General features: G+C 36.9%; 1 protein-coding gene across 1 annotated transcript; it reads left to right on the forward strand.

Annotated features, from left to right (window-relative positions):
• Positions 1 to 563: 563 nt before the first annotated feature.
• Positions 564 to 23,788, forward strand: PCF11 (PCF11 cleavage and polyadenylation factor subunit). Its single transcript, XM_034995644.1, is given in 17 exon segments — positions 564 to 1,076; positions 4,775 to 4,900; positions 6,813 to 7,001; positions 7,342 to 7,536; positions 8,669 to 9,786; positions 10,177 to 10,357; positions 10,467 to 10,950; positions 11,496 to 12,007; positions 12,009 to 13,061; positions 13,741 to 13,840; positions 17,567 to 17,686; positions 18,191 to 18,296; positions 20,072 to 20,255; positions 20,746 to 20,901; positions 21,155 to 21,247; positions 21,769 to 21,804; positions 22,679 to 23,788. Coding segments are annotated over 17 exon segments (5,061 nt in total). The 5' UTR covers positions 564 to 884; the 3' UTR covers positions 22,895 to 23,788.
• Positions 23,789 to 26,646: the final 2,858 nt, after the last annotated feature.

Raw genomic sequence — 26,646 nt, forward strand, 5'->3', positions numbered from 1 at the left:
ATTCAGCGTCTCACTCCGGGTCTCAGTTCCGGGAGGAACAATCTGCCCCGCAGCTGGACCCTCCCTGGCTCTCGGGAGCACCTGAATCGCGAGGTGCGAGGTGGGGTGAGGAGGGCCAAAAGCCTTCGTTCTCCTCATCCCCCACTCTCCGGCCGCGGCCGCCGGGGCAGGCGGGAGGGAGGATGATGGACGGAACCGCTCAGTGGCTAGGGGATTGCGGAGGGAGGGACGAAGAGGGGGAACGGCGGAGCTTTCCCCTTAAACTGGTTGGGTTGGGCCTCGGGAAACAGCCTTCCCCAAGCCTATTGGCCTCTCCGAATGGGTTGTTATGGTAACAAATGACCGAACAGTCCCTTATGAATCGGCCAATGAGAGGGGCCGTCTTTTTTACCGCACCTCTGAACAGGAGGTGTTGCGAAAGCCCGGGTAGGGCCCGTAGAAGAAGGCGGTGCCAGGACGTCCTGCGGAAGGGACGAAGGCGGGGCTTGTGACGTTACTGGCCGAGCCAATCACGCCTGGTTTTTTCAACGGCCCCGCCCTTTTACCGCACATTTCCCCTCCCCTTGCTCATTTCGCACGACGCAGCGGTTGGGAACACAGACATTTTCGGAGCTGGAGCCGCCACTGCCGCCGCCATTTTGTGTCTGTGGAGAAAGAAGCTACTGTGGCGGCTGGAAGTGGACGGAGATCACCCCTGAGACGGCGGCGTTTCATACCCGAGGTTCCCCCTGTGTCGTCCCCCAACCCCCCTCCGCGGTCAGCATGTGGTGAAGCCGGAGCCGCGAGAGACCCGGGGAGAGGAAGAGGAGTCGGAAGGGAGGCGGGGTGTCGAGAGCGGCTTCAGCTTCAGCTGCGGCGGACCTCGGAGGGGGGGCCGCGGCGCAATGTCAGAGCAGACGCCGGCCGAGGCCGGTACTGCGGGGGCCCGGGAGGACGCCTGTCGGGATTATCAGTCATCACTCGAAGACCTGACCTTCAATAGCAAACCGCACATCAATATGCTGACCATTCTAGCCGAGGAGAACCTGCCCTTCGCCAAGGAGATCGTCTCTCTCATCGAGGCCCAAACCGCCAAGGTTTTTATACACCCCGCAGCCTCCTATTCTTCTAATACTCCCTGATTTTAGTGTCAGCCTCATCCCAGGTCTCGCTTCCATCCAGAGGGGGACAGTGTTCCTCCTCTCCAACCCTCCACCTCCAACTCAGGCTCGGTCTTTGGCCCAGGCTTCGAGCGTGGGCCTCTCTTGTGGGGGAGGGAGTGGGGAGGATAAAGGGTGGAGTCCCACTTCCGCTTACCAACTCCCTATTTAGGCCACCGCATTGTATATCCCGAACACACGCTTTGAATAGAGCCCTTTGGGGAGGGGGAGACTTAAAAGGCAGTTTGTGGTGTGGGGAAGTATGAGTTAAAACCATTTTAACCCCCGGGAGGGTGGGGAGTGGTGGTTCTCCCATTCCCAGCCCTCCCCCCACCCCCCGTACCCTTTTGGGTAATTGTGCTCTGTGGGTTGGAAGGAGGTGAAGGGGGACCTGGGAGCGAGCTGTTGGGGGGTGGGAATAGGGAATTGGCCCCGAGTGGAGCAGCCGCCTGTTAGGAGCCCAACATGGCGCCTGAAAAGCACATGATGCGAAAGGGAAGAGAGGAGAATCCGTTCCCTGCCAGCCAGGCAGCTGCTCACACCCGTCAGCCCCGTTTTGGGGTGGGGGCGGCTAGATAAAACTTTTATTCTCCTATCGGAGGGTCTAATTTGCCCCAAAATACGGGAAATTGGGGGTGAGGGTGGGGTTTGGGTGGGGGGAGGAGATCTTATCCAACCTGTAGGTGGAGAACTGACCCAGTGGGTAACACGTACTTGGAGTTTTTTTTTGAAAAGTTCAGTCCCTCCTCCTCTTCCTTTTCTCTTTTTTCCTCCCTTCCCTGATAGTGAAGACGTGCTTTTCTTCACCCCTTGACAGAAGTGGTCCTCTGCCACCCTTTATTTCCCTGTAGTTCTCCTCTTCTGTGGATTCATGTGGGAGCGATATGTCATTTAAGTTACTGTTAAACTTAGTTATCATAATGAGTTTTAATAGCTTCCCAGTATTACGTTCTTATTTTTCAAGCTTGTACTTATGGTTTAGTTTTTTCTAGTTGTTAGTGATTGAAATTAACAGGATGAGCCTCCTTTTAGCAGAGTGAACCCCTTTTAAAAGGCCACTTTAACAACAACCACCAATATATTGTTTAGAGGCGGTTTCTGTCTAGTGTACAACTGAGTGGTCTGACTCTAATAAATGGTTTTGAAATGTGTGACTGGTATTATAAAATTTGTGAATAAAACATATAAAATATGTACTTGTCTTTTTTATTTACCTTTGTAAGGTGTAGAATCTGTTTCCAAGACTTATTTTTATCTACGTGGTTGTGTGTTTTAAACAAAAGTCTTTAAGTGACTTGGGTTCATTCTTTAGGTTCCATCCACTCTTTTGGGTAAATCTGTTCACAAGATACACGGTTTCAGGTGGTCCTTTCATACCTTAATTTAAAGAGGACAAAAAGTAAAGGTTTTTTGTTTTGTTTTGTTTTTAAGGGCCCAACAAGTTTGTCATGCTCAGTCTGACAGCTAAAATCCAAGTCTTCATTCACCTTTTCCTGTGAATGTCTGTGAAACAGCTATTGTTCTTTTTTTAAAGTATGAGACTTAAAAAGGAAGCATTCCTCATACTCAACATCCTTTTTATTGATACCACAAACATGTTGGACGTGAAAACTTAGTTTTTGCCTTGTGTTGAAGGCTTAACTTGACATTGAATGCCTTTTTAAAAAAAACAAAACCACTTTTTTTTTTTAAATAACATTGATTTTAAAAAATCTAATTAGTATTTTTGGGATTACTAATATTCCACAGAGCCTAATATTTAGCAGTTCAGGTTGTCACTCAACAGTTATCCTTGCTGGTTTTTAATGGATCCAGAAGACCTTCAAGAAGTGAAAACTAAATGCTGACATAGTGACCACATTAAAATTTGTATTTGTGTATGGCTACACGAGTGGTGAAAATAGATGGACTATTTGCTGATAAAAGCTGAAATTTTTTTTGGCACACGTTTCCTGGTTATTTTTGGAAAGCCAGGTTGAGGAAAAGATGTAAAAGTCACTGGGGAAATAATAAGGGTTGGGGTTGAGGGTGAGGGGAGGGATTTTCTGTCATTTGGTAGCAAACTGGCTTGGTTTTGTGTTTTCTGGAGGTGAATGTTTGTGTCCTTATTCTCTAGCGTCTCAGCATTACTAAACTTAAGGATTCACACCTAATTTGACTCCTCCCATGAGGCAGTAGTAGTGAAAAAATATTACATACGGGATTCACTTGTACAATAAAAAATTAGCCTACTGAACAGATTTTGGTTTAAAAGAGAGCCTGTCTTCATAAGTACAACAATGACTAAAATGGTGTAAAACATGACATGGTAAGATAAAGACACAGCAATAAAGCATTTGACATGTTGGTATTTACTAGTTTACCCACATGCAGTGGCCTTGTGAACCCTTTTATTAGAAAGGACCGTAAAAGAAATTTTTCATACAAAGCTATTCAAAGGTTTCCTTGGCCAACTTTGGTTGTAAAGGTGTTATCAGAAGCAAGAGCACTTCCACACACTTGTATGGGCAATTGGTTTTGTGAAATATGGCATTGTGTACTGCAGAACTTTGAGCCTACCCTAGCTACAGGTAGCTATGGGTAAGTGTTGTTCAGGGTTAAGATTCCGATACACATGGGCTGGGTAAATGGGTTTTTTTTTGTTTTTGTTTCTAAATCATGGGTGCTCCTGTGGAGTCGGAGTTAACACTTAGTTGATATGGTGTGTCTTAATGCTCCTCAAGTCTGTGAACCTGCTGATGCTTTCTGGAAACTTGCTGTACATTCTAAAAGCCAGTGGTGGGTAGGCATTGCAGTTGAACTGGGGCAACATTGCTTTGCTTTGGAAAGGGCTACCTGTATCAGCATCACCACACTGGCGTTGCACAAATTTAGAAACCCTGGTTTGTGCATGTCAGAGGAAAAATATTTCGACGGAGAGTCCATGCTGTGAAGAAAATCTTCAGGACAAATCCTGGTTTCCAGAGTCAAGTTCGACCTGATTTACATGACTCGGCAGCTGCTCCATCCAGTTTTTCTTGTATCAGTAACAACTTGCACCTTCCTGCATGTTCATGTGCAAGTTTAAGAGTGTTTTTTGCCATTAACTTCATATGTGAAGTGTACTTAATTTCTTTGTTCATTGGATTATAAAGAAGTAATCCTAATAATTTTACAGGTAACAAAAGTGTCATAGACTTTAACATATAAAATATGCCTATGGAAATTAGGGTTTCTGCCAGAAGTCTGGAAACTTCATTGAGTCTAGGCACACTATAATAAGTTAATGTCACAAAACTTACACTTGGGTTACAGAAAATACCCCTACCACCCCGTGGTCACTTAAAACACAGGTCTTTTTTTTTTGTTTTGTTTCTTTACCATATGAACCTGAAATTCCATTGAGTGTTAAATGAATGTATTAAAGGTTACAGTTTTTCTTGTAGTTCTGAGCTTATATGCTCAACTAAAGATCATTGTAAGAGATGAGAACTTGGTTGAACATTTAAGTTTCATAAAGGTTAATTCAAAAGTATTTAGTGTCAACGAAAATAGAAGTCTGTATTGTAGGTTTGAAACCTCACTTTTAAAAGTAATTCTATGGTATGGTGACAATTCATTATACTAAACTTCTCAGTTTCTTTTTATCACTTCAGGCTCCTTCCTCAGAGAAGCTTCCTGTTATGTACCTTATGGATTCTATCGTGAAAAACGTTGGAAGAGAGTATCTCACTGCCTTTACTAAAAATCTAGTTGCAACATTTATTTGTGTGTTTGAAAAGGTATATATGCATTTAGAAACATTTGAATTTTTAAAAAAAAATGTGTTCCTGATTAAATAAATACTTGTCTTTGTGTTGGGTTTTCTTGGGTGGTGAAATGTTTTATTCTCTTGGATCTTTATCAAGTACCATGCTAAAGTTAGTGTTTTATGTTAGATTTTTAGAGCAGATTTTAGGGGTTTTACATTATCTGTTCAAGAATAGATGGGTTTGCTTTTAGAATTTGTTTTGTTTCGTTTTTAATTGAGTTTGTTCATTTGATTGAAGATCTGTTCCATCACTAGGACATAGGCAAAAAGATCTGAAGCTGTCAAAGAGTACTTCAAATTTCAGTGTTTAGGTTTCTGGCGTTAGGATGTTGACAATTCCTATCTGAAAAAGAAAAGCATAATCTACCAGTGTCTCAACCTGTGATTGGTGCCTGAAACTTTTGTGATTTTTTTTTTCTTGAAATGTTTCCTCTTGTTACTTTGTTCAAGTGTGTTTTATGTGAATGTTCTAGGTATGTGTGAATGGTGGGCCAGTTAATTGCTTTAGGTTATTTTGGAAATACTTTTAACCCCCACTTAGTGTTTAGAAGCTTGTTAGTTTCTATACCTAGAGATTGCAAATTCCTTCCATAACATTGTATCCGGTAGTTTGGTTAATAGAGTGTTATGTTGAGGAAGACAAGGGATTTGCTGGAGTAATCAATTCTCTTCCTGGAAGGCTTTATCTTTCACACTGAGCAAAAGGACATTTATAAGCAGTTTAGTTTTAAATATTGTTTCCTAACAAAAAATTGGTAGTTCTTTTATTAGCTGCACCTGTTGTGTTTGGAGAAATCTTAACAGTTGTCAGACTTGGAGAATTGGGATTATTTTGAAAGAACTATTACGGGATTTTACTTGTTTGTTAGAAAAGAAAATGTGTAGCTGTTACTTGGAGTAATTTTTTTCTTCTAAGTTCCTAAAAAAATACTGTTAGTGTATGCAGAAGAAATTTGGAAAGCTGTATTTCAAATTGTATTAAGGAGCTTGTTAATTAATAGTATATTGTAGACCTTGGCTAAATACTGCTTACCTGAAGCTGTAGTCTAAGGAGAAGCTGACTTTGTATTAAAGAAGTTGGGGAGCTAAACCAGCCTCTCGGTTTCAGTTTCATTATGTTCAAACTTAGTTGGGTGTTTGGTTAGAATACCTTTTACTGAATCTAATAGGGCCTTGACACTGCATTTGATGAAAATGACTTTATAGTAAGTATAATTCTCTAAAGACTCAAATATGGTCAAGGCTTTATCCTAAAGTTAACATTCTAATTCAGTTTTCCCAAGTACTAGGTTTCTCTGATAGCTAGTTTTTGAATATTGTTGTTATTCCCATCACAAGCATGAGCAGATAAATTATAAAACTGAAGCTCATCAGTGGGTAAGATTTTTGTGAATTTCAATTTTTAAGGTGCCTTTCATACCACAAATAACTCATTCATTTGTGCGAACCAAATTGTATTGCAGAAAATTGGTTAGTGAGATAGTTTTGTTTTAATAAAATTTAAGCCATCAAGTGAACTATTTTCTAGTTGTTTTAGACTTCTGTTCAGAGTAAGAGTAACATAAGGAATGCTGTATCAAGCCCTAAAATTTGGAAACATTTTGTACTCTTAAAAATACAAAGAATTGCTTAGTTGTTTGCTTTCATACAGGCTAGGGGATAGTGACTAATTTTTCTAATTTTTTTTTTTGAGGGAGAAATTTATTAACTTTATGTTTACAAACAAAATAGACCTTTAATAAGTTATTACTACTGTATATGTTTGTGGATGAGTAGTATGTTTGCTATGTTGAGTAGAACAGAGATTTATGTAGCTTTAATACTTAATATTTAAAACATTCTATAGTAACTTAACAAGCCATAGAATTGTTCTGTTGTTCTAGGTGGATGAAAATACTAGAAAAAGTTTATTTAAATTACGTTCCACATGGGATGAAATATTCCCTTTGAAGAAACTTTATGCCCTGGATGTCAGAGTCAATTCGTTAGATCCTGCTTGGCCTATTAAACCTCTGCCCCCCAATGTGAATACATCTAGCATCCATGTGAATCCTAAATTTTTAAATAAATCGGTAAGTTTTAATATGAATTTTGATTTATCTAAAATTTCTTGCTATAAAGAAATCTCAAGAAAACCCTGTGCTGAATCTGTTTAGTTAAAAAAAAAAAAAAATGTTTTTTCCACTCAGGTTCACAGTGCATTTAAAAATACATTCTCCTTTTTTGGGTATCACAAAATATACTTTCTTTGGTTTTTAAGTTTTTGAAAAATTTTCTGTGCACTTATAAACATGATTGGCCATTTATGATTATGGATAGTATTTAAGAGATAAGCTGATAATTTTTAGTTTCCCCTTAGCTGCTTTTTTAGCTGTGAAATACATTTTTTTAACCCACTATTTTTTCTTATAGCCTGAAGAGCCTTCAACACCTGGCACAGTGGTCAGTTCCCCTAGCATCTCCACTCCTCCAATTGTTCCTGATATACAAAAGAATCTTACCCAAGAACAACTAATAAGGCAGCAGTTACTGGCAAAACAAAAACAGTTGTTAGAACTTCAGCAGAAAAAGCTAGAGCTTGAGCTAGAGCAAGCTAAGGCACAACTGGTAAGTAGAGGATATTTGGCATTTTAAATATTTTAAACCTGTCTTCTGATAGAGAAGTAATTATTTTGTGTTTGAATTGTATGAGCATGTTATTTTTATTAGTAGTGTATTCTTTTTCCACTTCTATTTTGCAGATTATGGTATGTTAGACCAAATTTTTAATTCCTTATTGTAAAAGTCACTTGAATGTAAACTACACTGTTTTCTTTCAAATACTTTTCTATTAAATTGCCATATTTTAAGATAACACCTTAGTTTTATTAACATTTTGTGAATTTAATACCTGTCCCAAAACGGTAGGTGTGTTGTTTTTGCATAATCTTTAATGTTTTATGAGCTTAGGTTTCATGAGTAGAAATACGGTTCTTAGAAGCCTACAAAAGGGGGCGCCTGGGTGGCTCAGTTGTTAAGCGTCTGCCTTTGGCTCAGATCATGATCCCAGAGTCCTGGGATCGAGCCCCACATCGGGCTCCCCGCTCAGCAGGAAGCCTGCTTCTCCCTCTCCCACTCCCCCTGCTTGTGTTCCCTCTCTCGCTGTGTCTCTCTCTGTCAAATAAATAAATAAAATCTTTAAAAAAAAAAGAAAAAAAGCCTACAAAAGAAAAGCCATCACAAAACTAAGGAGGGCAAGAAGATTACATATTTCCACGCATGAATAAGCTTTTACTAAGTTATTTTACTTAGCACCTGAATTTGAGAGTAAGGAAGTATAGGAAGGCAAAATTTTATAAGTTCATTATCATTGACATTTGGAGGAACTAAATTTTATGACCTAAAATTTAGCTGGAATGACTCTGATGCTTGTGTACGTGGAGTGCAGTGATTTATTTAGCAGTTTCTTAGTAGAAGTCTGGCTAGGAATCCTGAATTAGGAAGATGGAGAATTTTTTTTTTCCATTCTACTTAAAGATTATATTATAAAACCCCCAAAGTAAGTAAAGGACTAGTAAGAAATAAGTCCCATAATCTCTTCTTTTCATTTTAATCTCTACTTGAGCACTAAAAGTATACAGTGTAAGTGTAGTATTGAATGGATTTATTGAATAAACATTACATTCCTTAGTTTTTGATTTCCTGACAAATAATCTGCGTGTTTTATGTATTAACATGAACATTTATTTTTGTATTTCAGGCAGTTTCTCTTAGTGTTCAGCAGGAGACATCCAACTTAGGTCCTGGATCTGCACCATCCAAATTACATGTTCCACAAATTCCCCCTATGGCAGTTAAACCTCCCCATCAGGTTCCTGTGCAACCTGAGAAAAGCCGTCCAGGTCCATCCTTACAAATTCAGGATTTGAAAGGAACTAATCGGGATCCCCGTCTTAATAGGATGAGTCAACATTCTTCTCATGGAAAAGATCAGAGTCACAGGAAAGAATTCCTAATGAACACATTGAACCAATCTGATACTAAGACAAGTAAAACTGTACCCTCTGAAAAACTAAATTCATCCAAGCAAGAGAAAAGTAAATCAGGTGAAAAAATAACCAAGAAAGAACTTGACCAATTAGATTCTAAATCTAAATCTAAATCTAAATCACCATCACCTTTGAAAAACAAATTATCCCACACAAAGGACTTGAAAAATCAAGAATCTGAAAGTGCAAGGGTGTCTGATATGAGCAAGAGAGATCCAAGGTTAAAGAAACATCTTCAGGATAAGACTGATAGCAAAGATGATGATGTAAAAGAGAAGAGAAAAACTGCAGAAAAAAAGGATAAAGATGAGCACATGAAATCATCTGAACACAGACTGGCTGGAAGTAGAAATAAAATCATCAATGGCATTGTACAAAAACAGGATACAATAATGGAAGAATCAGAAAAACAAGGGACAAAACCAGGGAGATCAAGTACTAGAAAGCGATCAAGATCGAGATCACCCAAGTCTCGGTCACCAATTATACATTCTCCGAAGAGAAGAGATAGGCGGTCACCCAAACGAAGGCAAAGGAGTATGTCTCCAACTTCGACACCCAAAGCTGGAAAGATTCGGCAATCAGGAGTTAAGCAGTCACACATGGAAGAGTTTACGCTACCTTCCAGGGAAGAGCGAAATGCTAAGAGAAGTAATAAACAAGATATTCGAGATCCAAGGAGAATAAAAAAGACTGAAGAGGAACGACCACAAGAAGCTGCAAATCAGCATTCTACAAAGTCAGGCACTGAACCAAAGGAGAATGTAGAAAATTGGCAAAGTTCTAAGTCTACCAAACGATGGAAATCCGGTTGGGAAGAAAATAAAAGGTAGGATGTTAACATTTTTAATCAAGTAAAATAAATTGTACATTTTAAAATAGAGTGTTATTTAAAAGTTGGGTCATACTTACTGGATGCTATATTAGTACTTAATTTTTCCATTTATTTCTTAATAACTCTGTGGGTGAAATACCATTATTCCTGTTTTACAGATAATGAAACTAAACTTTAGAAAGGTTAATCTACCTAAAGCTGCACATCTAGGACATGCAAGAATTAGAATTCATGTGTGATTTTTCCTGACTTCAGAGTTTGTGCTCTTAATCATTTAGTTAACTTTTATAGTTAAATATATTTGTTTAACCAGATCCTTTGAAATATGGTCCTGAGAAATTTAAAAATTTTTTACGAAGTAACATACTGCTTTTATGGTTTCAGCTTACAACAGGGTGATGAACATAGTAAATCTCCTCATCTAAGGCATAGGGAGAGCTGGTCAAGCACTAAAGGAATCTTGTCACCTCGAGCCCCAAAGCAGCAGCATCGATTAAGTGTAGATGCCAACCTTCAGATTCCTAAAGAGTTAACTCTTGCAAGCAAAAGAGAATTACTTCAAAAGGTAGTTAACTATGATCACATGTAGTCATTATTCTCTTTTGTCTAAGCTTTTTTTTGTAAGTACTTTTTATATTTAAAATATCTGATTTCCTTTTATCACCCCTACACAGACGAGTGAACGTTTAGCATCTGGTGAAATTACACAGGATGAGTTCCTTGTTGTTGTGCATCAAATTCGACAGCTATTTCAGTATCAAGAAGGTAAACATAGATGCAATGTACGGGATAGTCCTACAGAAGAAAATAAAGGTGGATTAAAAAAGAAACCTCTCTTATCTGATGCTGAATTAACCTACTATGAACATAAAGCAAAACTGAAAAGGACACAGGTTCAGCATTCATTTCCAAGACTTGATCTCTTAGATCCTGATATTTTTGACTACCCTTTGACTGATGCCTTGTTGTCTGGAATAGAATGTGAGCCATCCAAAAGTAAACATGCAAGTAGGAATAGTGGAGCACAGTTTGACAGAAAAGAACAATTTAGTGAAAGAGCAAGACGTCTTTCTCCTATATCTGGGAGTCGTACTTATGCTGAGAATCTTTCACCCCATGAGGGCCGGAGAAGACATGACGAGCAAGTCTCTGCTAAAGGTAGAAAAAGTTAAATCAGATTATCCCTATTGAATCACAGCAGTGAAGGGAAAATGAACAAGCTAAGTGGGGATGGATTTTTGTGACTGTTCAGACTACCTTTTGTTTGTTTTGTTTCATTTTTTCCCCTCAAAGGGAAGGGAAGGGAGCTAATATTTACTAGGCCACTCTATGTGTTAGGTCCTTTTCTTAGGTTCTTTATATATGTAATCTGATTTAATCCTCACAACAACCCAATTAAATATATATTATCCCATTTTATAGATAGGAATCAAGACCAGAGAGGTTAAATAACTTGCTCTCAAAGTCAAATAATTAGTTGACAGAATGGGGAATTTTTTTTTTTTTTAAACCCAGGTGTGTCTGACTCTAGCGGGCATCCTCTTACCTGCTGCTTGATTATGCTGTCTTTTCCTTCCCCTGTAATAATGAAGTGAGATAGTTTTGGATATTTTTGGCTAAACATTTACATGAAAATAGAAGATAGAAGATATTTTGATAAAAATTCAGATTCAGGGAGAATAACTTTTTTTCCTTTTTAAAAGGTGTACGAGAAGAGCAGAGATCACCATTCAATGATCGTTTTCCACTTAAGCGACCTAGATATGAAGATTCAGATAAACCATTTGTAGATAGTCCAGCATCAAGATTTGCCGGCCTTGATACAAATCAGCGACTTACAGCTTTAGCTGAAGATAGACCATTATTTGATGGACCTAGTAGGCCATCAGTAACAAGAGATGGCCCAACCAAGATGATTTTTGAAGGACCTAATAAATTAAGCCCTAGAATTGATGGACCTCCTACACCAGGTTCTCTTCGGTTTGATGGGTCACCAGGACAAATGGGGGGAGGTGGCCCTTTGAGATTTGAAGGCCCACAAGGTCAGTTAGGAGGTGGGTGTCCTTTGAGATTTGAAGGTCCTCCAGGACCAGTAGGGACACCTCTGCGGTTTGAGGGGCCAATTGGTCAAGCAGGAGGAGGTGGTTTTCGGTTTGAAGGTTCCCCTGGTCTGAGGTTTGAGGGATCTGCAGGTGGTTTGAGATTTGAAGGACCGGGGGGGCCAGCCTGTGGGTGGTCTCAGGTTTGAGGGACATCGGGGTCAACCCGTGGGTGGTCTAAGGTTTGAGGGACCTCATGGTCAGCCTGTGGGTGGACTTAGATTTGATAATCCCCGAGGTCAGCCTGTTGGTGGACTTAGATTTGAAGGGGGTCATGGTCCATCAGGGGCTGCAATTAGGTTTGATGGACCTCATGGTCAGCCAGCAGGTGGGATCAGATTTGAGGGCCCTTTGCTACAGCAGGGAGTTGGAATGAGGTTTGAGGGCCCCCATGGTCAGTCAGTAGCCGGTTTGAGGTTTGAAGGACAACATAATCAGCTTGGTGGGAACCTTAGGTTTGAGGGTCCACATGGTCAACCAGGGGTTGGGATAAGGTTTGAAGGACCATTAGTCCAACAAGGAGGTGGAATGAGGTTTGAGGGTCCTTCTGTGCCAGGAGGTGGCCTGAGAATTGAAGGGCCTCTGGGTCAAGGTGGTCCAAGATTTGAAGGTTGTCATGCTTTAAGGTTTGATGGGCAGCCAGGTCAGCCATCACTCTTGCCAAGATTTGATGGATTGCATGGGCAGCCAGGTCCTAGATTTGAAAGAACTGGTCAGCCAGGCCCACAGAGATTTGATGGACCACCTGGACAGCAGGTTCAACCAAGATTTGATGGTGTACCTCAAAGATTTGATGGTCCACAACACCAGCAAGCATCAAGGTTTGATATTCCTCTTGGTCTTCAAAGCACACGATTTGACAATCATCCTTCACAGAGGCTTGAATCAGTATCTTTCAATCAGACTGGTCCATATAATGATCCACCTGGCAATGCTTTTAATGCCCCATCCCAAGGACTACAGTTCCAAAGACATGAACAAATGTTTGATTCACCTCAAGGACCAAATTTTAATGGACCACATGGCCCTGGAAACCAGAGCTTCTCCAATCCCCTTAACAGAGCTTCTGGACACTATTTTGATGAAAAGAATCTTCAGAGTTCCCAATTTGGAAACTTTGGCAATTTACCTGCTCCAATAACAGTAGGAAATATTCAGGCATCTCAACAGGTAAGTCTGCTGCAGTTACTCTAGAATGATGTTATACAGATATGAACTGTTTTTAATATTTCTGGATATTTACATAGCAGCAACATACAGAAGTCCTACTTCACTCTGACAACAAATACAATATTTATATGTCTGTACAGTAGTTTGTTTTTTACAATCTACTTTGCAACGCAAAGTATGATGTCCAAGCAGGATGATCAAAAAAGAATTTATAGATTGATTGATTAAAGCAGGCTTTTGATATCTGTGGGAAGAAGTCAGGAGTTCTGGCCTCAGCTTTGCTATTAACTAGCTGTTATGATTGTGTACAGGTCACATCTCTGGATATCAGTTCTATTTGTAAAATAAGGGAAAGCACAAGGGAAAGCACTAGTAAAGTGATTTGCGTAAGGTCACACAGCTTGTTGGCTACCTTATGTTTGCATAGTATCTTAAACTTTCCTAAGAAGCTTCACATTCATTCTCAGTTCCTTATAATGCTATGAAACAGGTAAGGGAAGGTATTTTTCCTTTTTTGTAGAAAGTCTAGAAATGAAGCAACCCAGTCAAGTTAAACTTGTAAATTTTTATTATAGAAATGAGGCCTTACAATATCTTCAATGTTTTTATATGTTTAGATTGTTAAAGTTTCAGTTAAAATATAGAAAGGATGTTCTTAAAACCAAGGTTTCTCTTAAAGGTTCTTACTGGTGTTGCTCAGCCGGTAGCATTTGGCCAAGGACAACAGTTTTTGCCAGTTCATCCACAAAATCCTGGAGCATTTGTTCAGAATCCTTCAGGTATGTACTTTCTGAACTTTGTGTTTTTCTGAACAAATATTGTTTTGTTGAGTAGCTACTTTGTCAATTTTATGAAATGACAATTTTGAGAGGGCATATATAATTTAGAGAAATTTAAGCTGGCTGGAATTTTTTGTTCTCTTTCTGAGTTTACATTGTTGATGTATATTCACACTGATCCCGTTTACAACTAGAGGTGGTTAGCCAGGATTTTGCAGACCATAAAAAAGAGAGAAGGGAGAAGTTTAGGGGGTGGGATAGGAGGGTGACATTTGTATTGAGGTAAAATGAAATAAATGATAAATCTCAGAAATCTCAATTATTTGATATTTTGAGGTTTTGTGTGTGTGTGTATGTGATGATCCAGTAAACATTAAGTGAATACTGGGGATATTGCCTAAAGTTGATTAATTCATATGTCTTTATGGGCTCTCAAATAATAATCGTACATGATATGTTAAAAAAAAAAGTAGAAATGGGGCGTCTGGCTGGCTCAGTCAGTAGAGCATGTGACTCTTGATCCAGAGGTCGTGAGTTCAAGCTCCACATTGGGCCTAGAGCTTACTTAAAAATAAAACAAAACAAAAAGTAGGAAAAAGCTGTGACTCCCTAGCCAGGTCCCCTAAGCTCTTTTGTTACTATGGGTGAGGCATAACAATATTGCTATGGATATAATAACAATATTGGATATGAGAGCTTTAAAAGTGAATTTTAGTTTTAATACAAGAAAAATGGGAAGTATATAAATTATGGTGATTTATAAAACAACTGCAAAGTTTTAGTGTACTGAGAACTAGCCCAGCCAAATTGTAGCGGTACTTGCTTTATTTCTGAATCACTAAAACAGACATTTTCAGAAACATGCTCTAGCATGGCACTGTTCAGGGAGTTTTCCAAAACTTCTGAAGTAACTAGGGAAGTCCTAGTCAAGCTCTAGTTTATGCTTTAGTTCTTAAACTGTGGCATCACAAGAATTCATTCAATTAATTTGAAAGTTTTTTGAAAAAAATTTCTGGATTGACAGTTAGGATTAATTAATATATATTTTTAATGTTTTTTGTTGTCCCTATAATGAAAAGGGAAGTAAAGAATTGGGATCTAAAATCAGACCAGGGTCTTAGAAGCTATACTTTACTACTTTTTTTTTTTTTGAAGATTATTTATTTATTTATTTGACAGGGAGAGACACAGCGAGAGAGGGAACACAAGCAGGGGGAGTGGGAGAGGGAGAAGCAGGCTTCCTGCCAAGCAGGGAGCCCGATGCGGGGCTCGATCCCAGGACCCTGGGATCATGACCTGAGCCGAAGGCAGACACTTAAATGACTGAGCCACGCAGGCGCCCCTATACTTTCCTACTTTATAGGTGGGCAGGATATAAGCAAATATCTTCTCTGTGATTCAACTGCTTCCTCTGTAGTCAGGAGACAATAAAGTCAGTATTTGCCTGGGAATTTTTTTTTAAGAGATTAAAATAAGGTAGTATATGCAAAAGTACTTTGTAACTTCTGCTATATTAATATATTTTCCTTTAGAACTCAAGTTTTTCTTGTTGAGTAGAGGATTTGTTGTGTTGGGGTTGGTGGCATGAGATAGTGTGCAAAAATTGCAAATTTTTTTCCTTTTTGTAGGAGATAAAAAGGCTGCAAATTTTCTTTTTGTGTTTATAACCTTGGGGTGCATGTGCATACATACAGGGCATAGACACGTCACAGAGGAAATCACATGATTTTCTTCTAGGTTGGAGGTATTGAGATGTTAGATATGCCTTCCTTCTTCAAGTTCTTCTTACTATTAAAGATGTGAAAAGTATTCATTGTTCTGTATTCAGCTTCTCTTAAAGTTTCTTCTCTAAAATGAAAGTAAAAACACCCCTTCCTTAGTAGTAAATAGACTTATATGTTCATTTATTCATTCATTCATTTATTTTTTAAAAAAAGATTTGAGAGAGAGAGCAGGGGGAGGGGCAGAGGGAATCAATCTCAAGCTGACTCCCTGCTGAGCCCGACCCTGAGATCCCAACCCGAGCTGAAAAAGTTGGAAGCCCAACTGACTGAGTCACCAGGCACCCCATTTCATTTATTTATTTAAACATATTGATCATTTGCTGTATGCCAGGCATTGTGCTGGGATGATAAGTATTTATAGTGTAGCAGGATTTATTGACTTTTTTTAAGATTTTATTTATTTATTAGAGAGAGCGAGTGAGGAGGGGGGCAGAGGGATAAGCACACTCCCCACTGAGCATGGAGCCCGACCTGGGGCTTGATCCCAGGACCCTGAGATCATGACCTGAGCCAAACGCAGATGCTTAACTGACTGAGCTACCCAAGGGCCCACTATTGACCATTTTTTTAAAAAGTAAACACTGTATTTAATTCCAAACACCTCATTGCCTTACAAATATTAATTTATTTAATCCTAATAACAACCTTAGGCAAGAACAGTTATTATTACCCTTTTGTAAAACTGTGGCACAATAAGCAACCTGGTCATGTCACACAACTAGAAAGTGGAATTTCTAGTTAGAATCCCTGGTGTCTGGTTCCGTGGTTCATGCCCTTGATCACTAAACTTGGCTGCCTGCAGACTTGTGGATAGCTAGTTACAACTCTGAAACATAAATAGCTAATTCTAATGAAATACAAATGTTTAGTGTGTGAAATGCTGTTGTAACTGACTATTGAGGCTAATTTATTCATTCATATGTTCAGACATTTCATTTTAACAGATACTAATTAACCTACCTCTGTACAAGGGGCTGTGCTAAGTGTAGAGTATGTGGTGGTTATGTGTATTGTGGATCCAACTGAATTTTCTCCCTTTAAGAGCAGTTTATAGTACTTCAGAACTTTTTTCTAGACGTATTGGGAGGTGCATAATAGTGACATACAGATACATTAAAATACTGTGTTTATAGTTGATTTAAAGAATAGTAATTATTAGATTAGTGCTTAGCAAAATATGTAAGACTGATTCCTCACCAATGAGCTTTAAAGAGAAGACTGTTATCCTTGTCGCATTTAGTCAAATTATTGAAGCTTTAATAACCCTGACACCTGTTCAGCAGTAGTCTGAGCTGCTTTGCAATTGTAGTACTTCAGCAAAGGTCGGAGGGGCAGGTATACTCTGAGCCACATGGCTCATCTTCGTTCCCCTGGGTAGTCATGGGAGGAGGATGGGGGACAGGAATACTTTCACTTAGGCTTTGGGTTGTTTTTTTTTTCCCTCCTGGAAATCTATGCTGAGAGATAGCAGTCTATCCATCTGTACAAAAGTATCTTTCCCAGTGTGGTTAGAAGATGAGAAATAGAAAATTAGAAAGGTGGAAGTTGGGTCTAGAGGTGGTGCCGCACTAAGTAGAAGGGAGCATGAGGCTTTCTGTTCTGTGTATTCTGCTTTTCTTTGGCATGGATTTAATTGGGCAAAAGTAGGTAATAACTTTTTTTTTAAAGATAATACATATAAAGTACTTATAAATACTTATAAAGTATCAGTGTTTTCAGTGTTAGCTTTTAGTATTTATCCTAGAATATATTTTTAAGAGATGATGACTTGCTAACCTAAATGAAAACTTCATTTTAGGAGCTTCTGAGCTAATCACACTCATCCTTAACAAGATTTTGTCAAATTAATTGTTAATAAGGCATCTTGAAGAAAACTTTAAAAAATGCTTAGTATAATATGCATCTTTAAGTTCTTTCAATTAAGAGTGTTATTTTTTTGAAGGAGCTCTTCCTAAGGCATATCCTGATAATCATCTCAGTCAGGTGGATGTAAATGAATTATTTTCAAAACTGCTAAAAACAGGAATTCTCAAATTGTCTCAGCCTGATTCAGCTACAACACGTAAGTATGGTTCTATACGATGTTCATCTATACAAAATTTCACTGTTATAAAGATGTATGTATAATATAATGATACAAGTTATGATAAAAGTTCTTACAATAATTGGATTTTTTATTTTTTTTCTGAAAATCAAATAAAATTGGTTTATAATGAAATTCTTCAAAAATTTTCTAAGATGGCACTAATACCTTTATAGTGCACATTGTTTCAGTTAACATTCCTACAAATGTCATGTGCAGATTCTTCACTAGGTATTCTTTATTAATTTAGCTTTTTAAAATAATTTGAATATTGGTGAAATAAAATTTCATGAAAATTGACTTTTAAGAAATCATACCTAGTATTGCTTATCAAAATAAAGAATTGTATTCATTTCCTTGGCCAGTAAATACAACGAATAGACAAGATGGGATTCTCTATGCTTACAATACACAATAGTGTTCCCCTATAATAAGAATGCTTAGAGAATGGTATTGAGAAAATTTTTTTTTTTTCAATTGAAGAAGTAAATGAAGTTGCTGCTCAGCCTCCCCCTGAAGAGGAGGAAGATCAAAATGAAGATCAAGATGTTCCAGATCTTACCAATTTTACAATTGAAGAATTGAAACAGTATGTAATCTGATTTTCTTATTTTCCAAGATAAAAAGGACAGTGACTTTAATTAAACAGTGGATATTATTATTAGTGCTATTCATTTTACCCCTCTTACTGTTTATAAAATTTAGGAAGCACATTTTCTTTTTTTTAAACCAGTTTTAAGTTTTTAAATTCTCTTTTAAAATATGTCTGCTGCACAAGTATTTAGGCCAAAAGGTCTTCTCTAAATTACTATTTTTTACTATCTGTGTTTGGTACAGTAAATATGGGGAGTTAAAATATTAGCTATTGATAATCATGTCTTCCTTTTATATCTTCATTTCTCTTTAATCATTACATTTTCTTTATTTGATATTCTTGTGCTTTTGAAGATATGAAAAAGATTTTTAGAGTCTAGTATTTAAATTTTTAAAAAATCTATTTTCATTTCATAAGTAATACACGTTCATTGTAGAACATTAGAAAATTCTGAGGTGCCTGGCTAGCTCAGTCCGTAGAGCATGCAACTCTTGATCTCAGGGTCAAGAAAATAAAATTAACCTACAACCTACATTTCTCACTTACAACCACTCATTTAACATTTGGTGCATATTTTTTCCCAATATTCTATTGCCTGTATCGCTCATATAAAAATACTTAAAGGTGCTTTATGGACTCATTATATCCTCATGGGTACTTTATAAAAATACAGGCACCTAGTGGGTTATACCTTTTAAAATAAACTTTTTTTCAAAGTAATTCACATAATTAAAGTTTTATAATGAAAGGCTTACAATAAAGGCTTATAATAAAAGATGGCATCCTTTTCTTCTGGTACTAGTCGTCACCCAGAATCATTTTTTAACCATTTTTAACTCTTTAGTTATGGTTCCTTATATTTACTTCTCTATTTCTTAAAAGATTCATATTTTTCTGATTTGTCACATTTCTTGATTTATCACATTTAGACAATCTTGACTTCTTGAAAATGAAGATTGAGCTAGCTCTTTTATTGTCCTACCAACTCTTCCTCATACAGTTATAAAACCATTTTTTATTAAATCATAATTCAGTATTAACAGTTAATAACTGCTGTCTTTGTTCAGTTAGTTGGTCTGTATACCTATTTCTTTCCAAATAGGGAGCCCAGAATTTTAAGGATTGATGCAGACCTCAGTTTGCCATTAGTTTAATTTTTCTTTTTAGTAATCTGTACTATCATTATTTCTTGTGTACTACTTTGACCTTTCTTTCTTTCTTTTTTTTTTTTTTTTAAAGATTTTATTTATTTATTTGGGAGAGAAAATGAGGGAGAGAGCATGAGAGGGGGGAGGGTCAGAGAGAGAGGCAGACTCCCTGCCGAGCAGGGAGCCTGATGCGGGACTCGATCCCGGGACTCCAGGATCATGACCTGAGCCGAAGGCAGTCGCTTAACCAACTGAGCCACCCAGGCGCCCGACTTTGACCTTTCTTTAGATGAGGGGTGGGGCAGTTAGCAGATGATCATTCCCATTTTTAGCTAGAAAGGAAATAACTGCACCAGGCCTATCAATAAGAGGATAGACTCCCATGTTCTAAAATTCACCAGTTATTTTAAAGAGGGTTAATGACACACTATTAGAGAATAATACTGATCTTTGGGGTATTCTTTCAGCCGGCTTTTGGTTGAAACATTATTTCATCACATAATAATGGCTTCACCATTATTAAAATATGGAAAACTGAAATATTTGTAACTGTCTTTTTTTTTAAAGGCCATTTAGCCATGTTATCAAAACTAAAGATGATTTCTGTGTTTTTCAAAATAGACGTTATGATAGTGTTATAAATCGACTGTACACTGGTATTCAGTGTTACTCCTGTGGAATGAGGTTTACAACATCACAGACAGATGTATATGCAGATCACTTGGACTGGCATTATCGGCAAAATAGAACTGAAAAAGATGTTAGCAGAAAAGTCACTCATAGACGTTGGTACTACAGTTTAACGGTAAGTAATCAGTATACCTCCAAACCATCTTTTAACCTTTAAATCATATAGTTCTATAAGTGTATTAGTTTAAAAAATTGCTGGGAGCTATTTCATGAATTTTCTGAATAGAATTTGACCCCTAGAATATAAAAGGTATTTTTAAATAAATTTGAAGAGTATATAATATGTTTCTTCTAACTCTAGAATTCCAATTTTTCTGTGACTTTTTTTTGGTAAAAAAATTGTATGTGAAGTTTATCTTGTTTAGATCAGTAGTTGTAATTCTAGAGGTAATGGACAATGAACATTAAGATCTTAATTTTTCAGTAGTTGCTTTATGTAGTCTATTAGTTATGGGGTTCATAGAGAAGGTATAATTAAAAAAAACCAGTATTAAAGTATTTTGTAGACAACTGTACCCTTATCTTTCAGTGGCATTATATTAAAGATAAGCAGTAAAAGTTTAGAAACAAATGAAAATATTCTTTTTAAATCAACTCCTTTTAAGGACTGGATAGAATTTGAGGAAATAGCTGATTTAGAAGAACGTGCAAAGAGCCAGTTTTTTGAAAAGGTGCACGAAGAAGTCGTGCTCAAGACTCAGGAGGCTGCTAAAGAAAAGGAGTTCCAAAGTGTACCTGCTGGACCAGCTGGAGCAGTTGAGGTAAGAGAAGAATATTAAATTTTCTACCTCTCGTAATGTCCCTGACTTCCTTATCAGTTACCAAAAACAGTGAAATGTTAACTATTTTTGCATGGAAGAATGCAAAATCCTTAAAACTTATTTTGTATCTGTACTATATGTTGAACTTTCAGATAACTCTTAAATTCCTTCTTCTACCTTAATTGTTTATATATATTTACCTCATGTGATTGAATGTGTTCTATAAATTTCATTTTATATGATTCTATTTTAGAGTTGTGAAATCTGTCAAGAACAGTTTGAACAATATTGGGATGAAGAAGAGGAGGAATGGCATTTAAAAAATGCTATTAGAGTAGATGGAAAGGTAATTTTCAGTTCTTTATAAAAGTGTTAAGATTATATTTTTTTGTAGGGGTAACTTGCCACTTTGAAATAAAAATATTTTTGTTTTTTTGATTTTTATAAGAAAGGTGTTGGACTTGATAGTGTTTGAGTTGGAAGGTATCTTAGCCATCAACTGGTTCTATACTTATTTTATATAAGAGGTTGCATAACTACTTAATGTTAAACCCAGACTGGGTCTTATAAATCTAGTTAGTCTTCTTTCTGCCTAACCACACTATTTTGATTTTGAATTTATATTTCATTATAAAAAACTGTTACTGTCTTCAGAGTATACCATGTTACCTACTTAAATGTATAAACCAAGTTTAAGGAGAAATTGGGATGAAATTTTTTTAATCCACATTTGTGACAAATTGGTTTTTGTTACCTTTTCAAAGATAGCTATTTTCTGGTGTAAATTTAAAAAGAAAATCATATCAGAATAGTCTGTTAGAAATGAATATACATGTGAATACCTGCTTTTTTTTCTTATTGCTTCAGATTTATCATCCATCATGTTATGAAGATTATCAGAATGTAAGTTCTTTTTGGTTACTCTTTGTTCTTATTTACATGAATAAATTTTGTTATTTTTTTGCATCAGAGCAATATTGTTATTTTAACCTTACTGTTTTGTGTTTTGATGTATCATTTAGGTTGTTCACCAAATATTGGTGCTACATTGATAGGATCTGATTTAAATTTTGAAATTTCTGTATTCCTTGCATTCTATTCACTTGAGTCTTGATGTCTTTAACTAGAGCAGTAGGCCTAGAGAAATGTGAGAGAAACTGAAGATCGGGATCATGATGGGAACAGGTTTCTAGAGTTATGGGTAGCACTTACTGCCTTTTTTTTTTTTTTTTTTAAGCCATATAACATAGGAATAATTTTTAAATGATCACAAGTGAAATCTGAAAGACATGTCTATTGACCTTAGAAGTTCACATTTTCATATTTGAGAGTAACCATTTTTTTTTAAACCAAACAACACACTGGTTCAGGAGGCAGTTTGGAAGATTTATTTAGGTCATTGAAAGAGTAGACTTTCTAGGACGTTTTGATGGTCTGTGAGGTGAGAGTATTTGAAATTAGGATAGTCATAAAAATTCCAGAGTATGTGTAGTGGTTACCATCTCTGGGGTTAACAATAGAGGTATGTCTAATCAACTTCTTTTGGCCTTAAATTGGTTACTGCTTTTCTTGGCTTAGATCATTGCTGAATACGTATTAAATGCTCAGTATACCTTTTATTTGGCTGCTTTCATGGCTTTTTATGGGGAAGCAGGTATTTCAGTTGCATTCGGTATATGTATGTTTTTTTGCCCATACAAGGGGTCTTAAACTAAATGTCATTTAATGTGATACTTTTGAACTTTAATCAGAACTTACAGAGCTTTTCATTTTGTAGACATCTTCATTTGATTGTACACCATCTCCCAGCAAGACACCAGTTGAAAACCCTTTGAACATTATGTTGAACATTGTCAAAAACGAATTACAGGAACCCTGTGAAAGTCCCAAAGTTAAGGAAGAACGAATTGATACCCCACCAGCTTGTACAGAGGAAAGCATAGCAACACCCACTGAAATTAAAACAGAAAATGATACAGTCGAGTCAGTTTAAATAAAATGAGAAAGGTATGTTTTTCTTTTTAAAAAAAAGCTGCTGTTGGATATAGAAGGTGAAGAATTTTTTATGTATATATAGACATATATCTATATAAATTGTCTAGCTGAGGCAGGGCCTTCAGCTATCATTTGGTTAATAAATACATTTTAGTATTTGCATTTCCTACTGCCTGCACAGTTTCAGGTGCTTGTTGTGTGAAAGTTCTGTAGATGTGTGCAAATTTAACAAAATGAAATTGTATGTGTAAAAATGTACGATTTTCACTTGTGAAACTGTAAATTATAAATAAAAAATATTTTTGCTATCCATGGAGTGTAATATTTATGCACACCATCAAATAAAGACAGTGTTTCTGTACTTTTTATTGGGTGAAAATGGAATTAAACAGCAACCTCAACGTAAGATTTTTTTTTCTAGTAGCTTCCCATGATTAAAGAAGCAAATTCTGGTTAGTTTTATCCTTCAAAAGAGGGGTGTGAGAGAGCACTGCAGGACTTTTCTCAAATAGAAAAGCCAGATTTGAAAAAATTTTAAAAACGAAATAGGACTTTGCATATATATCTCTCTAACTATAGAGAACCATCCAGATGTCCATTTTTGAAAAGTATCTAATGAAGCAACTTTTATTGAACTTGGACACTGATGCCATCAAACGATTAATAAATATATTTAAGTACTAAAGGTGATTTTTTTTTTAAATGACATTTTTCAAATATGTCAAATGATTTAATGCAGATGAACATATTTCTATTTTAAGTTACAGGGGAATCTGTAAGAATGTTCATTTGAAACATGGTTAACCTTTTTCCTTTGTTGGTTTTGACTGAATTAGATGGATACCATGAGATGTTAATATTCATACATGTAATAAATAGAATGATGAAGAAACTTCCAGTTTGTATCTCTTTATTTCTTGGATGACTTTAGAATGTGACTTCTTTTTCTTATGTCTTTGTTCATTACCGTTCTTTAAAACATGAACATGGCACCTGCTATAAGCCAGGAACTCTGAGAGGAAGATTAATCTTTTCTGCCATCTACTGGAGGAGATGGGCATATAAAACAATTTTGTTTGTTGAGCATTTACTGTGGGGTAGGCACTGGCAAATTTTTTATATGTATCTTTAGTATTTACAGATAATCCTACATAGTAGATGGTATCCCCAACGTACAGATTGAATCACTCAATAAGAATGTAGAATAAGAATGTAGACCTGGTTTTGCTTCATTTTATTCTGTACTACCTCTACAATTAAAAAGAATACCTTAAGTAGGTACATCAAACTACCTGGAAGTGGCTTAAGGAGGACTTTATGGAGGTGGTGGTATTTGGGGTATTGGGTCTTGGAGGATAACTAGGAGTCCACACTGGTGGGAAGGGTATCTATGGAGAATGGACAGCAAACATAAAGGCTTGAAAACACATGTGTTTTCAAAAAATTTTTTATATGGTTAAAATCCAACAACTTTGAATAGATTATGAAGAGTCTTTTTGGTCATGCTTAGAAGTTTGTATTACACTGGTGAGCATGGGAGCCACCAGAAATTTTAAACAAATCCTATCTGCATCTTTTTTAAGAATCAAGTGAATAGAAATTTATGAGATTGTCAAATGTTATAAAGGGGTTCAGTAAGAAAAACTGGTAGGTGTCCACTGGATTTGAGAGGTGAAAACATTGTGTGCTAGCTGAACTTACGAATATAAACGAACACTGTCATGGAAGAAATGCTGGGGTCTAATCCAAAAACATAGGCAAAATTTTCTTTTGTCTTCTTTTGGGGGGATCATAACTTTTATCAAATGCTTAAAAGTATATGACAAAAGAAAGGCGACATTCAAACCTACCAGTGTATCAAGAGTATCCATATCAAGGGTCAAGTCCTTGAGGAGCAAACATATAGACTTAAGTAGAAGGGTAAGAAAGCACCATTGAGGAAAAAAAAGAAAACAAACCGTAATGGTAAAAAAAATTTCGAAGAACGGGCAGTAAACAAAGTCAAGAAAATATGGAACGATATAGAAATATCCTCTAACAACTGATTGAAGAACAGGTGAGTATGGGTGTTAACACCAGTTGCAATGGGTTGTGTTGGGTGAGAGGTGACAAAATTGTAAGAGCTACTCTTTATGAAATTTAACTGGAAATTTAGTCAGAATGAGACAAAAAGATGTTAACATATATGTTAAAAGGAGTTAATTGGAGAGACTTGAAGACAGATGATAGACCAGTCTCAGAGTTGAAAAGAGATTATCAATAGCACGAAAGTAATTAGCTCTGGAGTGGCAGAGGGGCAATACTTCCTCTGAGATGATCATAGGTATTCAGTTGGAATTGAAAATCCAGTGCCTAGTTTTTCGTTGAGGTAGGAGGTTGGATATTGGGTAGTGATTTAGATGTGTGGCCCCCAAATTTAACCGCATTACAATCAGTGAATATTAAGAACAGATTGTTTATCTCTGGAGGGTCTCATTTAGTAGATTCTCATTCAGATCCCTCTACCATTTAGAAAGCTCCATAGTTATACATGAAAATAATGTCAATTATATCTGAATTAAAAAAAACCCCATAGTTGATTTTAATGAACAGCTAGATCTGATAACTGATCTAGAAAGCAACACTGAACTGTAGCCCCAAAAGATGGAAAAGTAATAGTCAACACTTACTACTGGGAACTAGAATGAGTAATCTACAACGGCAAGTGTAGCAAGGAAAACCAAAGGAAGCCTTATGTAAGATGGAATACTGTTTTTTGAAGTAACAGTTGAAGTTTGTGAGAACAGATAAAAGCATTTTATTTCCTAAAACCTGCAAATTTCATTGTTTATACTCTACAATGTTCTGATTTTAACATAATTGGTTAAAACTTAGTTTTAACTTTACTGTTCTGGAAAATACTACAAAGTAATCTGTTATTTAGCTAAAAATAAAATAAGCTTTAGCAAAAAAAAAAAAAACCTCATACGATAAAAATTCAAAGATTTTCAAGCAACAACTAACCTAAAATAAACGATTCTAGTTTTGTTTTCCCAGCAGACTTTATTTACAACCTATTTAGCAATTACTAAATGCTACAAGAGGTTTATATGAAATATTCAGAAAAATACACAGCATCTAACTGCAGGGAAGTGGAAAGTTTTAGCAGACTAAAGAGGAGGTAATCTGGAGGTAAAAATGTGAAAGTCAGGCTATTATCAAAAAGGGCATGAACTTCTGCAGAAGTAGGGTTTTCTCCTAATCCTATATGGGGTCACTTTGCTGTGCAGGTGGGAAAAAGCAAGTTAAGAGCAAAAAAGTTCACCTACAGGGTGAAAGTTTGGAGGTGGGCATCAAAGGGAGAGCAAGAATGCCTGGGAAGCAAGAGAAGAGAGTATTTAGGCAGAAGGAAGTTGGTTACCAAAACGCATTTAATTGAATTTTTGGTCTGGGGTTGGCCCTGCTCCCTCCTCTGGAACTAAACGCAAAGAGCTGGTTTATGGGAAATTAGGCAGACCCCTCTTTGAAAAAACAGAGGTGGAACCATAAATTTCCTAAGAGCTCCACTTCTCTGGAATGCTGAGATGCCCACTTCATTGTGTTCTCGAATGCTTCACTTGAGACATTTCCTTTAATCAGTCCCTCACTTACCTTGAAATCCCGTGCATTCTGGGTTTTTACATCTTGACTCCTGAGTGTTACTAATGACTCCTTGCCAAAACCAGTGTTTTTCTTAACTTCTTAATCTTCCCTGGCCCATGTACTCCTTAA

Source organism: Mirounga leonina, unplaced genomic scaffold, assembly GCF_011800145.1.
Source record: "Mirounga leonina isolate KUSES-001 unplaced genomic scaffold, KU_Mleo_1.0 Mir_92, whole genome shotgun sequence".
Taxonomy (NCBI): Eukaryota; Metazoa; Chordata; class Mammalia; order Carnivora; family Phocidae; genus Mirounga; species Mirounga leonina.